Below are 16348 nucleotides of genomic sequence, written 5' to 3'. Positions count from 1 at the left end.
AGGAACAAAGGAACAAAGGAACAAAGGAACAAAGGAGTGAACGAACAAAGGAACCAACAACGAAACAAACAAAGGAACGAACGGACGAAGGAACAAACAAAGGAAAAAACAAAGCAACGAATGAAGGAACGGACGAAGGAACAAACGAAGAACCGAAAGAGGAAACGAACGAAGGAACTTACGAGGGAACAAACAAATGAACAAGAGGAACCAACGAAGGAACGAACAAAGGAACTAATGGAGGAACCAACAAAGGAACGGACAAAGGAACTAATGAAGGAACCAAAGAAGGAACGGACAAAGGAACTAATGAAGGAACCAACGAAAGAACGAACAAAGGAACTATTGAAGAAACGAACAAAGGAACGAACGAAGAAACAAACAAAGGGAAAAGCGAACACAGGAACAATGAAGTGACAAACGAACGACCAAATTTTCTGTTATAATTTTTAAACTTTAAATATCTAAATATATTTGCAGACTAAATATACTAATAAAAAAAAAGCTAGTCCATTAACAATCTAATAGTAGGTAAACAAACGAACAAAAGCATCTCCATGCAGTTCGTTTGATCCAAAATAATCATCAGGGAGAGAGAGATGGAAAATTAGTTATCCATCCCAATAAACAAAAATGGATTCAGGAACATTTATTACTGAAAAACGCCAACGTCACAACAGAGAACCTGGAGGTTCAACAGACCAAAAAAATCATCCACATTTTCTTTTCCCTCTAATCTGAGACCAAAGCGAGCCACCTCTCCTTTGCTGCTGTTATTTTCCCCTTGCTTTCTCTTTGTTTGGTCTTCCATCTCTCTCCATGTAACTACAGCCTTCCCCCATAGAGCACAGGGGATGCACTATTACAACCAATCCAGCTACAATTGTGCTGAACGATGTAAGAATACGAGAACAATTGTAAGGGAAGAAGGGAGGACTGAAGGAAAGAAAAACGGAACAATAAAGTAACAAGTAACAAAGACTGCAATAATGTAGTAGAGAGAGGGAGGAAGTGGTTGCTCCAGTTAGGGGAAAATATCAATGTAATGCCTAAAGGCTGAGAGTAGGAATGAATTCACACAAAGAGAACCTCGTCATATCGATTATGAAAGTTTCTCTAAGTTTGTTTCACAAAATACGGCTCTCCCTCAAATGCAAAATGTAGAAATGCACCGAGAAACTGTCCCTTTGATCAACTGAAATTTTTGTTTTTGTGGCTAGCAAAAGTGAAACTCCAAAATCTGTTTTTTTTTTGTTTTTTACTACCGTAAGTTACTACTTTTCACCCATTTTTAGTGAGGTGTTTAAAATGCAGTCTGCAGAGAGAAGCAGTCTAAATGTTCCATTGAAAGGTCTTGAACACTGGTTAAAATCTTTATTAACTTAAAAGGAATTAGAAGAAACACTTTAGAGCAAAGAACAATGCTTTAGGATAGCTGAGAATTATTAAATAAAAATGCATAGTAGTAGTAATTTTTCCTTGATCAAACAGCAAAAAGAAATGTAGACAAGTCACAAAATCAAAACTGGTGCAAAAGTAAAACCCGTTTATTTAATCAACTAAGCAAATCTTAAGGGAGTTTCAGAAAACCTGCATTCTTTCTCCCTCAGAAATGTTACCTACAGGAACTAACTAAGTAGCACAGAATAGATTTTTAGAACATCCTGCTTAATTCGGAGATAAATGACTTTGTGTTTTTGAAAAAACAGTGACTGATTAAACAGAATCATTTCAACAAAGGGATAAAGGGGTTACATGGTTAATAACAGAGATGAAGCCTGGAGAAATCGTTGTCCAGCACTGCTAAAGATTCCTTTTCTCCCCTCTCCCTGAACTCATCAATCTATAGTAGTGATCACTAACAGTATTTATAGAAGCACTGCCATGGTAACAGTAAATGTATTTTTAGCGTCAGTCTTTGTAGGTGCAGAACGGCTGCTCAATGATACACACGCATGTGTGGTGGAACAGAGAAGGGAGAGCGTGTTAATGCTTCACATGTGAATGAGTGGAAGAGGAGTCAGAATGAGAGAAAACTTGGACAGAGATCAAGTTAGGTTCCTAATTCTATGGTAACTTTAGTGAAAAAACAGAAAGGGACTTGGCTTGTAAAGAGGTGTAGTCTGCCAAATCACTGACTGACTCTCAGATGCACTGCGACCTACCAGTCTACATCTGCTGCAGGGTGTAAGAGGGAATCAAACAGCGAAACAAGCAAAAGCTGGATGTATACCCTTGCATGGCCAGTATGACAGAGCTAACCTTGGCAAACCGCGCATCAACACACAACTACATGGTACCTGAGCTGAGCTGCATACGCTCCCAGGTTGGAGAAAGGAAAAGTACACCCTAAAATTCCGTATAACTAGGCAACCTTCAGTTGCAAATACTTGAAGTAGTCTTAAACTTTTTGGATAACTTTATCATCCTTCCATCATTTAGGAACTTTTTTATTGTTTTGTCAGTGTGGCTTTTGGGCATTCTGTACAGTCCTGTCAGGGTCCTGCATCATCGTTTCAACCCAGCTCAGCTGTGAAAGTTGACAGGAGCATTGTTAAAAACTGATTCCTTTTGACTTCAGTTGCTTTGTGCTGCGTTTGGGTTCATTGTCCTCTTGGGGACCATTTTAACCAAACTTAACAAAAATCAGTGACGTAGAGGAAAGCTTTGTTACCCTTTATTGGTTTAGATATAGTGCCCCCTGGTGTAGTGGTTTACATCTCTGAGTGCCCCAAGGGGAAACTGGGCTCAAATCTAGTTGTGTGTGAGGGGGAATCTGGGTAAAAACGTTGCTTATCTGACGAGCAAATCATAATGGCTTACTATGGCAAACCCTGAAAATGGAAGCGACTGAAAGGGCACAACATATTGTTTATGTAAATATCGACCATTATAAATGAGACCTGTAGGGGGATGAGGAATTTGCTGGGATATATCTTGAATCTTTTAAGCTTTTCACTTCAAAAAATGACTTTTCTGACTTTTAAAAAAAACGATGGATTTCAAGTGGTTGGAAATGGCCCTTAAACCAGTCTAAGGTTAGGGGGCAGCAGTTATTTCTTCTCTCAAATTGTTCCTGTCATCTTAGGAGATGCTTCTAAGCAGCAGAGTGTCAAAAGGACTAGTCAGATGTTGAATACTAAACAGCTGTTAATAAGCAGCAGCCTGTCTAATATTTTTCTGTGAAAGCAGGAAGCATTTAGGTCTCTCTCTACATCCTACAAACAGTTAACCTCAAACTGAACTTAAGAATTGTAAAGGAAGCTACAGGGACCCCTCAGGAAAAAAAGCATTTTCAAAGCAGCATGCTTGATACACACAGATAGCTTCAGGCATCTGAACATTTCTATGATACTTATTTTTCCCTCTGCACGAACAAAAATAATAGTTGTGTATACTCTATTGGCTCTTTTTGTGCTACTCCACAATAATCTTTTAATTATAGGTTTTAACTGCCCAATAGGAGAGAATGTCATAGACTGTTTACAAGTAAGAAAAGACTGAACTCTTGTTTCTGATTATTTAATGTTTAGTGGTTGTAATTAACCAATCAAACTGTGTAAAAATGTGCTATATCATCAAGTCCAAAACCAAAGTCCTGTTTATCTATGATCCATTCTTACCTTGGCTGCCATACGGGAATACAGGGCATGCTGATCTTGTGCGGAGCTCATCTTCTCCCTCCTCACCATCTCCTGCAGTCCAATGCTGTCGTCATCCTGGAAGTAGCGAACACGCTCCCCATCAACGTGGGTCTCGACCTGAAACGGAAGATATGCAAAGAGAAGAAAATGTCTGTCTTTCATCAAACATAAACAAACGAAGAAAGAAAGTCTTCTCTGAGTAAAACTTCAGTCTCTAATCTGCATTTCTCCTGGCTGTTTATATTCAGATCACAATGCCACATTTCCTCACTCCTCTTATCTCATCATGCATCATCTTTACCGGTTTCTTCTTCCGCCGTCCTCCATGGGGCTCCTGCGGTCCAGAGGGACCCTTCACAGGCCAGGCACGACCCATCTCATCCGTTCTGAACAGCAGAACTTCCTTATCTTGATGAGTGACCTAGAGAAAGGCAAATAAAAAAATATCACGTTATACATCTTTGTGAACAAACAATAACACATCAGTGCATATATAAAAACTTTAAGTATTTTAAAAGAACACAAAAGGCACCGGACTTAAAAATTTGGCTTGAAAACGGAGCTTTAACCAAATTCTTAGGATCCGGTAGGTTTTCATGGCAACATGTCAGATAGAAACATTGCTCATTCTGCACACACCTTAACTATATAAAGGGCAATAATATTTCTGAGCCATTTCTAAAGTTGTGCTGCTATAGGCTTAAACTGCTGGAGGACAAGGGGACTACTTTTCATAATTTTGTAAAAAACTTATCTCTAATCTCACATTCTGTATTATTTGTTAGTTCAACCCCTAACTTTATGCTCATCCTGGTTTTATTTGTTATAGTAGCTTCACCAAGAGCAAAGAAGACAACAATGAGAAATATAAGCTGGGCTGCTGCGATCAACACCTTTGATTATAGTTGATAGAGTTGGGCCTGTTTTTTCTGATTTTTTTTTTACTGCCCTCAGCTGTGACCAACTATATGTGCTCCTTTTAATCTCTACGAGAAAAAAACTGGCTCAGAGCTCATTTGTTTAACTTTCCCAGACAGAGCCAGTTGTGGAGCTAGCTCACCACTACCTTTTGCATTATCTTTTGAAAGCATTTAAGATCAGTGCTTCTATTTTTTTTTTCTGTATGTCTGCTTCTGTCTCTTTGAACCCCCAGACGGCTTTGGCAGAAGGCCGCTTAAACTGAGCCTGGATCTGCTGAAGGGTTCTTCCAGTTAAAAGGGAGTTATCTTCTGCATCGGCGCTACATGAATGCTCGGTGGGAAGGACTGCTAAAGAGTCGATGCAATCAGATGCTTTTACTTGGATAGAAAACTTTGAACCAATCTGCCTGTATGATCTGGTTGAATTGTCTCTGTAAAGTACCTTGAGATGATTTGTGTCGTAAATTGGCACTATATAAATAAACTGCATTGAATTTAACTGACTTTCTGACAAAATAACTTATCTTTACAAAAAAGTTTAATAAATCATTCTTAATAAACATATTCAGAATTTCTCGCATGTCAATAGTCATATATCAGAAAAACATAATGTCTAAACCCAATTTTGATTTTTTAAAAAAATCTTCTATTTGCCATAGAACCACTGGAAACTAAAAAAAAAATGTAAATCTACATTTTAAAGCAAAATGCATGTCCATCTTTCCTCCTTAGTTCAAAAAAGGTAACTTGCTGTTTGTTTTAAATAAATCGTCAAGGAAAAGTGTCAAGTGATATACGTCTGATCTGCAAAAGAAACACATTTACAGACTTTCTTGGTCACACAAACATTTTCCCTTTGACAGAAACTAAACAACAGAAGAAAAAACTGCTTTTTCTAAGAGCAGTTTGTCAGATATAGAGGGCATGAAGCCAACAGATGGATGCAAAAAATGGGATGTAAGAGGAGCAAAGTATGGGAGGTTGACTCATAAAAATAAATAATAGCTGTAGCTTCATAAAAAAAAAGGACAAAAAAACATTTCTGTTCTCAAGTCAGACCTTTCAAGGATAACATTTCAGGAAAAAAGAATAAATATAAAAAGGAGAGCAGACATAAGCCACTGAGCACTGAAGATGAGCCAAAATGCTTCAGTTTTTTTTAAATGATCACAAATCACCGTCCTTCAGGTTGGAGTGAATAAATTCACTGAGCTGAAAGCTGCGCCGAAGCCTAACGATTATGACACCTTTAGCAGAAATGTTTTTTTCCCCATGGCTCTTTTGCTTGAATGAGGAAAACTATTAAGGAATCCTTTACCACCATCACTGGCATCCCTAAAAAATATGCATAGGAAGTTTTAGAAAAAGAAAACTTGGAAGAAAAAAAATACCTCATACTGATTTCCCCCCTTCATTTTTAGTTTGATTATCTTGCTCCTTCATTTAATATATTATATATGATAAATCATGTGCAACACTATTAGCGAGACTCTGTCAATACTGTCTACATTCTTCTTTTTCCTGCAGAACTGAGTGTTATCGCAAAGAAGGGGAATACAAAGGGAGGGATCTTTGATTTAGATAGGATCTAGTCTTTATTATGATGAAAGAAGGATGATGTTGGGTCATGTTAACTATTTCTGTGTGATTTTGCAACATGTATGGAATTAATATCCCGTTAAAAGATCCATGGAAGGCCCCTATTAGGGGGAACGAGATCTCAGTTTCACTTCAATAAGGTTCCTGGAGATTTTAGAAAAGAAACTCACCCAAAGCGTCACATTTCCTTCCCCGCGGTTTAAAATTGGCCTGTGGGTTTCTGCATATTTATCATCTTTATAACCCCAAACAAACCCCCAGGTGATGAAAAACTAAATCATAGAGTCCTCCGAGTAAAGTATGTACCGTAGTTCCAATTAAAGTGTCAGTTACGATATGCAAAAATCCAGATGTATGTTTGTAATTGCGACACTGAAATTTATTTTTCCACGCATCCTCCATATAAACTATTTACTCCCTGATTGCTTGAATAGAAACTACTGACCTCAAGGGGGCGCTCTATGTCACAGTCAATGCTCACGGTGACAAGATAAACATGCACCTCAGCCAGCCTTGTTTACTCTTTATTTATATCATATTTCTTATTTACTTTTATTAGTGTTAAAGTCATTTTAGGAAGGTTAACAGTAAAACAGCTGATATTTGAAGACTTTGTAAAAACAAAAAAACAATTAGAAGATTTTTTTAAATGAGACTACATGTTTTTATTTTAAGGCCTGCAAAAAGTTACATCCAATAAGTTTTTCTGAAATAAGTATTTTTTCCTCAACGTGGGTAAAAACATTTACCACTGCAACAAGATGATTTGCATTTAGAATAACAAGAAAAAAACTCCATTATTATATCAAGAGTGAATAATATCTATCTTATTTCAAGGGTAAAAATATTCTTTCCATTGGTAAATCATCTTATTTACCTGCTTAAATTAAGGGCAAATATAGTTATTTTATGAGTTTTTTTTACTTATTTTTAAATAGGATAGGATTAACAAAATAATGTTTGCAAAATTCCAGAAACATTAGAGAAACGTTTACTATATGCAATTCTAGTTATATTCAATTAAGCAACAATTTTCTACCAATATTTCATGTTTGTCTCCTAAGTGACTGGAGGCAAACTGAGTCAAACCTTCTTGATATCCTTCCATAAGCTCACAACTTCTTTAAAGCATGATTATTTAAAGCATTTTAAAGCATTATTCTAGAATATTTTGGTAATCCTACCAGACCTCAGAAAGGGAAAGTTGTCCAGTTTAATTTACCGGTAGGTTTATTTAGGAACATTATTCCCTAATTTGATTTCTTTCTGGATAGGGAATACGTAGCTGCAGCCAAAAATTAATCCGTTGTGGGACTTTTTAGACCAGATGTCCAAATAACTGCAATAACTGTCAAATTTTTTAGCTATTATAAGAAACACATTAAAACAATAACATCATGCTTTTAAATTGCTGGTGTCAAGTAAAGAGCATTTGTTTCGTATTAGTCGTTACTGAAGTGCACAACTTGAACAGTTTCAACCTAGACAGCAAGACATCAGAGCTGAACACCAAACACACTTCAAACAGACTCCCTTTTAGGAGCAGACAGACATCAGCGCAGAGACTTTAGTTACATCTGAAGCAAAGCTTGAGTCTCAGGGTTGTTTTTAACAGCATGCTAAAGTGACTGATGCAGCGGTTTATAGCACTCTGTATCTGTGAGGTTTAGAACAAATATAGCTTTAAGGCTTTTGGATTAGCGTTTAGACTTTTAGTGGTAGCAGGAGATAAATCCAAAAAAAGTGTGAGTGATGGGGAAGCTTATGTGCTCCCTGTGTGTCTATGTGTTTAAAAGTGAGTCCTTTTATCCACATAGCTGAGTGCTAGCTGATAAATGCACCCTGCTGGAAACTATCGTTATCAGCACAAGAAGTAAGAAGCTCTCAGGAGCAGCATGCATTTAAGAAATGAGAAAGATCATCATTTCTTCTGTTTGATCACTTTGAAATATATAGATTTTTTTTTGCAGCAAATAAATTTAGCTAATTGTGAATTCTAATTCCCAGCTAAACCATGAACCCCCCAGACAGTGTTGTTTTCGTCAAGGATGGCTATGACAAAATTATTCTGTTTTGCTCCTTTTTTTCATGATGATAACGAAAACGGACGAGCTAAACATGGATCTTTCTTGATGAAAACTTAGAGAGTTATGGGTGTGAGTTTTAGTAAATTAGACGAGACTAAGTAAAAATTAGCGGGTGGTTGGTCAGACATTTAAACTGCATTAATGTGATGTAATCTGCTAAGCAGTATCAGCCATGCTGTCTGAACATGAAGCCCACTACTAAGGATGAACCATGCTCGTTCTGCATGAGCACAGCTAGGTAATGGCAGCAGCGGCGGTGTGAAAATAATCCAGAATGGTCCAGGTGTCTGACAGAACACCGATACAGCGGCTGAACTCTGATAATCTGATCTTCCATCTGTGTTTTTGCAGAAATGCATCTTTGCACATACGTAGCTCTGAGTCTCCACACTGATGGTTTGCTCTCAGCAGTATGTCTCTTCCTATACTTCCTAACTATATGTGGCTGATCATCCCCTGCCAAGCCCTTAGTGCAACTATCAAGATTTTATTCCTTCAAACTTACAAGAGGTCATACTAAGCAGTCCTTAATTTCTACCAAAAGGAATCCCTAAATTTACACTCACCTCCTGTTGGTTTATGCTCAGAAACCAGGTTGTCTGCGTGTGTGTCGCAGTGAAATCAACACACTTCCACAGACACTCTGGCGCGCCTCTCCAAAATTGTAGGTGACCGCAGACAGTGCCACGGACATTGATTCCAAAAGGAATCCCTTAATTTATATGCAAACAAAATATATCCAAACTAAATATTTCACTGCATACTGTTTATTCTTGAATTAAGACCCAGGTGAAAATGTATATGGATATTTGAATATTTCTCACAGTTCTTGTTTCTACCTATTCACATATGAAAATGTTTCCTTGAAATATCATTTAAACATTTTCGCTTTTTCCTTTAAATATTTCAACATTTTAGTTCACATATTCATTCAATTTAGCAATTGATTGATATGGCATTACAAGGCAATTATGTAGGTTCTCTCTGTATTTTTTTTTTACATCAAAACCCTGTGATTTTAAATCTACGTTGACCCCTGAGCAGCACTAACCAAGGAGTAAATTTAAGAAATAAAGCCAAAATTGCCAAAGTAGAAAGAAAAATTTCTTTTTCTTTGTTTTTTTTTTTGGAGCAAGGAAGATTTAATTGATCTGTGTGTAATGCACAATTCATAGTATATCAGGAAGTGTTTGGGATGGAAACCTAGTATGTCTAAAAACATTCCTTTTTTGTACATTTTGTTAGCTTGTCTGTCTGATATATTAACCAATATGATGTGTTGAACTAAACCTGTTATTGTTACAGCAGCAGACGGTTTTTTTTATTTGTTTTAAAATAAAATAGGACATTAATTCATAAAAAAAAAAAGAATTCTATAAATCAAAGTTTTCTGCCCAACAGCAATGATGAACTGCACATCAACATTCGAAACCCAGCAATTGTAGTATTTAGGCTAAAGCTGTCAGTCTGGTAAAGAATCCAGTTGTTATTCGAAATTGTAAAGGTAAACTTTTTTTAGCAACATAAAGCTAACTAAAACTGGACTAAAACCTTTTTTAAGTTTTAGTCGACTAAAACCATCAGCTATCATAATAACTAAACTGCGACTAAAGCTAATAATCGTTTTCGTCCTGAAGACTAAAGGGCTGGTTATACTCCCACAGCAGTGTGTCGCAGTGAGCTTGTTGCAGGTGTGACGCAGATATTTTTGATTTATGGCCAATTTTGAAGCGTGATCTGCGCTGTTATTAAAGGTCACAATGCAAGAGGGACAATCACGAACTAGCGGTGGGTCTAGAAACGGCCAAGGCGGCGAGGAAGTGAGAAAAACGCTAAGGGCAAGTTTGTGCAACAACAGAGGGACATGAGGGCAAAAAAGAGCAGGGATCCAGGTGGAAAAAGGGTCCCAGCGTGTTCACGCACCTCGCTCTTCTAGCTGGTGCAACTCCACGAGTCGTTTTCCACAATGGCGGTCATACAAACAAAACAAGCCTGTAAGGTACCAAACAGGAGATACGAATAGTGTAGAGCCGATGTAGATTTGACCAATCAGAGGCCTCCTGTCTGAGCATAAACCAAACTTAAGACTAAGACTAAATCTAAGATGGCTGTTCAAAACAACACTGCCTTCAGAGGAGGGGGGTGTAAAGCCTCGTCTACATTAAGATGAACAAGGTATTTTATCAAAAACAATTTAGAAAAATTTGGTGCAAACAGCACCACATAAGATGCTGCAGTACATACGCCGGGCCCTTTGGTGGCACTGTGACACTGCAACAGAATCACTATGAAACCACTGAGAAAGAAATTGGGCTGGAAAAGATAGCTCATGCAAAGTAAACAAGCAACATGGCAGCAAAGAGGGGATGCAGGTGCAACATCATCTTTAAAAACAAACAAAAAAAAAGATGCTAGCTTGCATGTAAACAATGAAACAAAACCAGCTTTGGAAATGTTCCCCACCTGGTTACACCGTATCAAAAATTATCAGCTCAGTTTTATGAACCACCTGATCTTTGCTGGTGGCCCTAAGAATTTAAAATGGAAATTGACCAACCTGGGCTGACTGAGCTGCTTCATGCTCCTTCTTTCTGGCAGCATGAATCTCCTTTGCTTTCTGAGCTGCTTCCAGCTGTGACTTCAGTTTCTCAACCATAGCCTAAAAAACAAAACAATCAAACATAACGATATGTTAGTGGGTAGGTCCTCTTAAGTCACCCAAAGCTCATTGTGGCATGGACCAATGAAAAGGCTCCCTGAACACCAGACCAGGGCCACACCATGACATTAATATAGGGTGACCAAACGTCCGTATTTCCCGGGACATATCCGTATTTCACGTCCTGTCCCGGGCGTCCCGGGTTTTTTTTAGAAAGTGAGGAAATGTCCTGATTTCACTGCGCACGACGCTCCGTGTGACGTAATCCCTGAGCCGCGTCAGTGCAGGCAGCCCTGCTCTTAATCAGAGGCTCTGTTCAAAAACCTGGGCTGCATCCTCCAAGGACGCGGTCTACCTAGACTGGATCCTTCCAAGTCCTTGAAAATAAGGAGGCCGGAAGAGTTCTGTCTGTAAATTCGAACAGGTCCTCCCTTCAGCGGGTTTTACCGCCGTATGCTCTGTTGCTTAGCAACCGTGAAAGTTGACACACAATGCAGGAAAAGAATGAATACCGAGGTTTTCAAAACCTTTTTGTTTATTTATTTATTTAAAAAAAAGTTAAAGTGAGCAAAGACTACACTCACAAGAATCCAGAGTGGAATAAAGGTTCCAACCACCGGGAGCAGGAACAAATCAAATCAAATGTAATGATAGAAACCTTAGTCAGTTAAATAACCTGCTGCTGTCATTTTGCACATCTCTGATGTTGCTGCTATTTTCAAATATCCATTACTGTAAAAATGTCCATAGCTGCATATTGGTTATTTATTCTCCAGTTTTATATTGTTAAAACACTTTACAGAAATTTATTTTTTATATTTTAACTCTTCCCTATCATGTTATTCTTATACATTTCTCTAAGGTCCTCATTTGTGTGACCATTTTCAATAATCTTTTTGCTGCTGTAAATTTGCCCATTGTGGGACAATAAAGGGATTTTCTATTCTATTCTATAAAAGGGTTAGAAATATATAAGTAAATCTAAACAATGCATCTACAAAATATATCTGCAAAATCTGTAATATTCAACAACAAAAAATACTTAGTTAAGCATATTGTGCAAAACAACAATAAAAAAATTAAACTCCTATCAGATTTATAGTTCCCACCCTGCAGATCTATTAGAATCTGACCTTAAATTACAGCCAAACTCATTTACACAGTAACAGATTAAAACCTTTAGATAAACCAAACATTACCGCCACATATCTGACTTTATAACCATTAAAACAACTATTTTCATTAATTTCAGACGGAACTATTCACATAGTTGTATTATATTAAACTGAACTTCAAATTTTCACAACTGTTCTGCGCCAAGTAACATTTCCTCTGATCACGGAGCAAATCCCGATGATGAGACATTTGTTCTTTCAATATCGCCCCCCCCCGCTCCAAGGTGTCCTGGTTTTCCCAAAAGAAAATATGGTCACCCTAATTAATAATCAATGCAGATCAATCCATGCGACCAAGAACGGAGAATGATTTAAAAAATAAAGGTTTGGGCATCGTTACAGCTCCATGCGTACATAAAGTTTCTCTTTGCTTTGAGGAAAAGTTGTTTTGAGAGCTTTTCTGAATACTTCAAACTAATAAAAACCCAACTCACCGTATTGCCCATGATCTCTGCTTTTATCAGCTTTGACCCCAGCTTGTTCATTTCTTCCTCTGACAGGAGTGGAATCTCTTCCTCCTCCTCCTCACTTTCACTCTCATTCCTGTATAAAGAGATTCAAAAAGAGTAAAAAGATAAGTAGTGTAAAATACACATCTTCTCGCTGATTCAGAAACCATTTTCCATTTTATTCTGAAGTTTTTTGATCACTCAGTTTATTTGTTTGCTTCTGAGATCCCTCCCACCATTTATCTGATATTATCCATTCGAGTTGTCAGGCCCCTCCAGCGATAATAAGAGCCTTGCCTGGGAAGCAGCGTTCTACACTATTACACTTCTCACAGGATCATTTCCGCCTGCTCCCACCATATAGGCTCATTTCATGCTGCAGGGGGCTCTGACTGCCCGTTTACCAAAACAACTTAGTCTAATGAGGCGAAACAAGGGATGTCTTACAAAGCAGTGATACCCTGACATCTGGCCCACATATCACACCAGAACACCATGACAACCTGCATTGTTACTTTTATTTTTAAGATGCCATCTTTACTTTTACATTTTCTTTTCGTTCTTATAAGAAAGCGGTGAGCTACTCTGCAATCATCTGAGACAGAGGCTGTCTGTGAGGAGCAGAGTGGTTTCACAGGTTGGTGTTCCCTCAGACATTTGTTGTGCTTTGTTCCCAGCAAAAGACATGACCTCAGACTAATAGATGATTTTCTTTTATAAAGAAGTGAAACGTTGTAATTTCCTTTCGGCCTTTGATCCAAGAACCTGACTTTATCACTGAGAAGTGATTAAAGCGTGACTTAAAAGCTTACGTTTTACATAATGAATCCTTTTACAACTTTAAATTTTAGGAATACTGAACACTCTTTTTAAACAAAGCCCAAAGTCTATTTTGCTATTTAAATGTTCTTTTTGCCTTCTTGTAAAGCTCATTGGATTATTATTGCCAAATCATCACTTAGAATTAGGGCAGCAACTAATGATTATTTAGCAAATCGATTAATCAGTCGATTAATAATCAGATAGCAAATGGTTTCTTAAAGAAGACTTTAAACAAAAACAAACCAGGTGAAACTAAATATTTTCCACCTGATGAGTTCTGGATAGAGCATATTGAAGATTTTTTATCTTAAATACTAAATGTTTACATATTTTAATTTTTTTCAATTTTGGTATAATTGCTCCTCCAGGTGGGTTGCTCTGTCAGCTAAAGACACAGTTTAGAGTCTCTAAACTCCAGTTAACAATTAATCAATTACTAGATTAGTTAACGATTATTTCAATAATTGATTAATCCAAATAATTGTTTCAGCCCTACTTAGAATGACAACATATCCTTTGAATTATCTGTGGAAAGACCTAAATATCGATGTTCTCAGTGCTCTCTATCTGCAGGTTTTAGTCATGCTGCAAGATAAACTTGCCAATGATTTCAGCTACTGCCTGTCACACCATTTAACAAACAAAAATCCTCAAACCTTGCTGATGGAGCTGCGTGAGGAATGTTTGCGGTCTTCTCTGCCTGAAGCTTGCTCTCCTGAAGATTTTCTCCCCCGTCGGCTTCATGAGCAGACTTGCTGCCTTTTTTCCATGCTTGGGTGCTGCTCTTCTTTGGGAAGGGGTCCTCGTCATCAGAGCCGGGTTTTAGGAAGCCGCTGGAGGCCTGAGGTGGAGGAGGCCGCTGAGGCGCTGCAGAACAGTACAAAGACCCACCGTACGTTTAAAATGTAATAAAAGATTATTTTTATTCTTTGTCAGAAAACATATTTCTAGCATCACTGCTGCTTCCTTTCGAAACCTTTTAGAGGCTATAAAAATGATTCAAACCAACTTAATGGATCGCTTTATAAAGGATTCTATTAGGTACCTACAAAAAGGGACTATAGGATCCTGAACACATGGCTGAACCCACCTTCAGAGCTCTCGTCGTCATCTGAGGGTTTGAGGAAACGGGCTTTTAATGAGCCAAGAGAGGAGGAACGCTGACTCCAACTCTCTCCAGATGATGATGATGATGATGATGATGCTTGTGTGCTGAAGTCTTTTCTTTTATCTCCATAACGATCCCTTTCTTTTTCATCGTCTTTTCCGTCGTCTCGTCCTCTGTCCCATCTTCTCTCCCTGTGTCTCCACCTGTCTCCATCTCGGCTCCTGTCCTCCTCTCTTCCCCTGTACCTCTCCCTCTCATCTCCCCTCCGTGACCTATCTTTATCTAGTGGTGACAAGTCTCGTTCACATTTTCTCCACCGATCCCGATCTTGCCTATCATCCTCTGTTCTCCTCCATCTCTCGCTGGCATCCTCCTCTCCTTTCCGCCATCCTTCTCTCCCTGAATGCTCTCTGTCTCCTCTACTCCGACCGTACACAGCCTTCTCCGCATCAGCAAGCCTCTTCTGAAATTCCTCCATCGACTGATTAAAAAAAACAAAAAAAACAAAGATGTTTAAGTTTTTTCGGGGACATCAGAAAGGTTTCCTCACTATCTGATATTAGTGTTCATGCAGCTTTATTCCTGGTAGGTCATCATGGCTTATTTTCACCTTGCTTTAAAACGTATTTCTAGGATAGGTTTCTCCTCACAGAACTGATCAGGATGAGTCATGGTCAATACTTATTTGTAAATGTTTCTGTTAACAGGAGACCAATCCTTAACCATTTCTGAGTAATTTTAGCCTGTGAATGAACACATTCATTGCAATCCTCACCCCATATCTCTGAGCTACTATATCACTGAGGCTGCGCTGCTCCCTCTCTGCTTGCTCCTTCATCCTCTGATAGCTCTTCCTCAGCCAGCTCAGGCCACCATCATTCACCACAGGGCCTGCTGGAATAAAAATAAAGCCTTAATATCTACACAGGAACACTAATCAAAACATCTATTAGGGTCTAACCTAAATCAAACCTTCAATACTTGCCTGTGTGTGACGCACCCAGAGTTCCAGGGTGCCACATGTAAGCCAGTAAAATCGTTTTATGTGAAAAAAGAGGTTAACTAGATGCCTTTTCGGGAAATGATTTATTGCATTTTTTACCAATTAAAAACCTTCAAATGGATTCAATGAGATTATGTGTAGAGCAATCCAAAAACAATCCTGAAAATGAAATGCCCTAATCCGTAGTGTCTGAAATTTCTCTCATGAACCCAAATTTGTTTAATCCCAAACTGTACAAAGGCAAACATATAGGAAGACAATGCATGTGGTTTCTGGATTGTGGTAAAACGTGATGCAAGAACATCTAATGGCATTTATGACTTCCTCGTAATGGTGAATTGGCTAGGGAAAAGAGAAAGCCTGTTTTAATAAAGTGTATCCTGCAGGGCCACAAAATATGTCAGATTTAACATCGGTTTCGTTTTTCGGGAGGGGGCTGGTCATCTGGTAGTTGTTTGGATACTTAAATCTGTTGTTTTCTTAATCTCCTCAGTATCACAAAAGAACGCAGCAGTTTCATTTCTATCGAATTAGGGGTTGTTTTGATAGTTACTTTATTGCATGAGACAACACCCCCTTGATAAAGAAGGTAATTATTAATAGGCGGCCAGCCCCTTAGTTTGATTCAGAGCAGCGTACCTTAAAACTTAACACCAGGAAAATAGAGAGAAGATGTCACTAAACACATTTAGAGGAGTCCTAATTTATAGCGGGCTGGTTTAAAAAAAATCCCTTCACCAAGCTAGAACGGACCATTTATCTTTTCTTGAGGAACATTTCTTTTAATTTGCTAATAAAAAAAAATATGTCAAACATTGTAAAAAAAATTCATTTATTTTTTTATATATATATATAAATGTAAAAGAAATGTGTTGAATACAG

The 16348-nt window shown here is 38.1% G+C and overlaps 1 protein-coding gene across 1 annotated transcript in view; it reads right to left on the bottom strand.

The window, feature by feature from the left end:
* Window positions 1-16348, bottom strand: part of cwf19l2 (CWF19-like 2, cell cycle control (S. pombe)) — a 26216-nt gene that overhangs the window by 4791 nt on the left and 5077 nt on the right. Inside the window, exons 7-13 of the mRNA XM_015389336.1 lie at window positions 15239-15357; window positions 14446-14944; window positions 14012-14222; window positions 12519-12627; window positions 10808-10909; window positions 3946-4065; window positions 3624-3761 (exon numbers count right to left, since the gene is read on the bottom strand). Of these exons, the coding sequence (XP_015244822.1) occupies window positions 3624-3761; window positions 3946-4065; window positions 10808-10909; window positions 12519-12627; window positions 14012-14222; window positions 14446-14944; window positions 15239-15357 (1298 nt within the window). The remainder of the gene's footprint in view (window positions 1-3623; window positions 3762-3945; window positions 4066-10807; window positions 10910-12518; window positions 12628-14011; window positions 14223-14445; window positions 14945-15238; window positions 15358-16348) is intronic.

This window comes from Cyprinodon variegatus, unplaced genomic scaffold, assembly GCF_000732505.1.
Source record: "Cyprinodon variegatus isolate N-32 unplaced genomic scaffold, C_variegatus-1.0 Scaffold454, whole genome shotgun sequence".
Taxonomy (NCBI): domain Eukaryota; kingdom Metazoa; phylum Chordata; class Actinopteri; order Cyprinodontiformes; family Cyprinodontidae; genus Cyprinodon; species Cyprinodon variegatus.
This window is presented reverse-complemented; position numbering and strand designations above follow the sequence as displayed.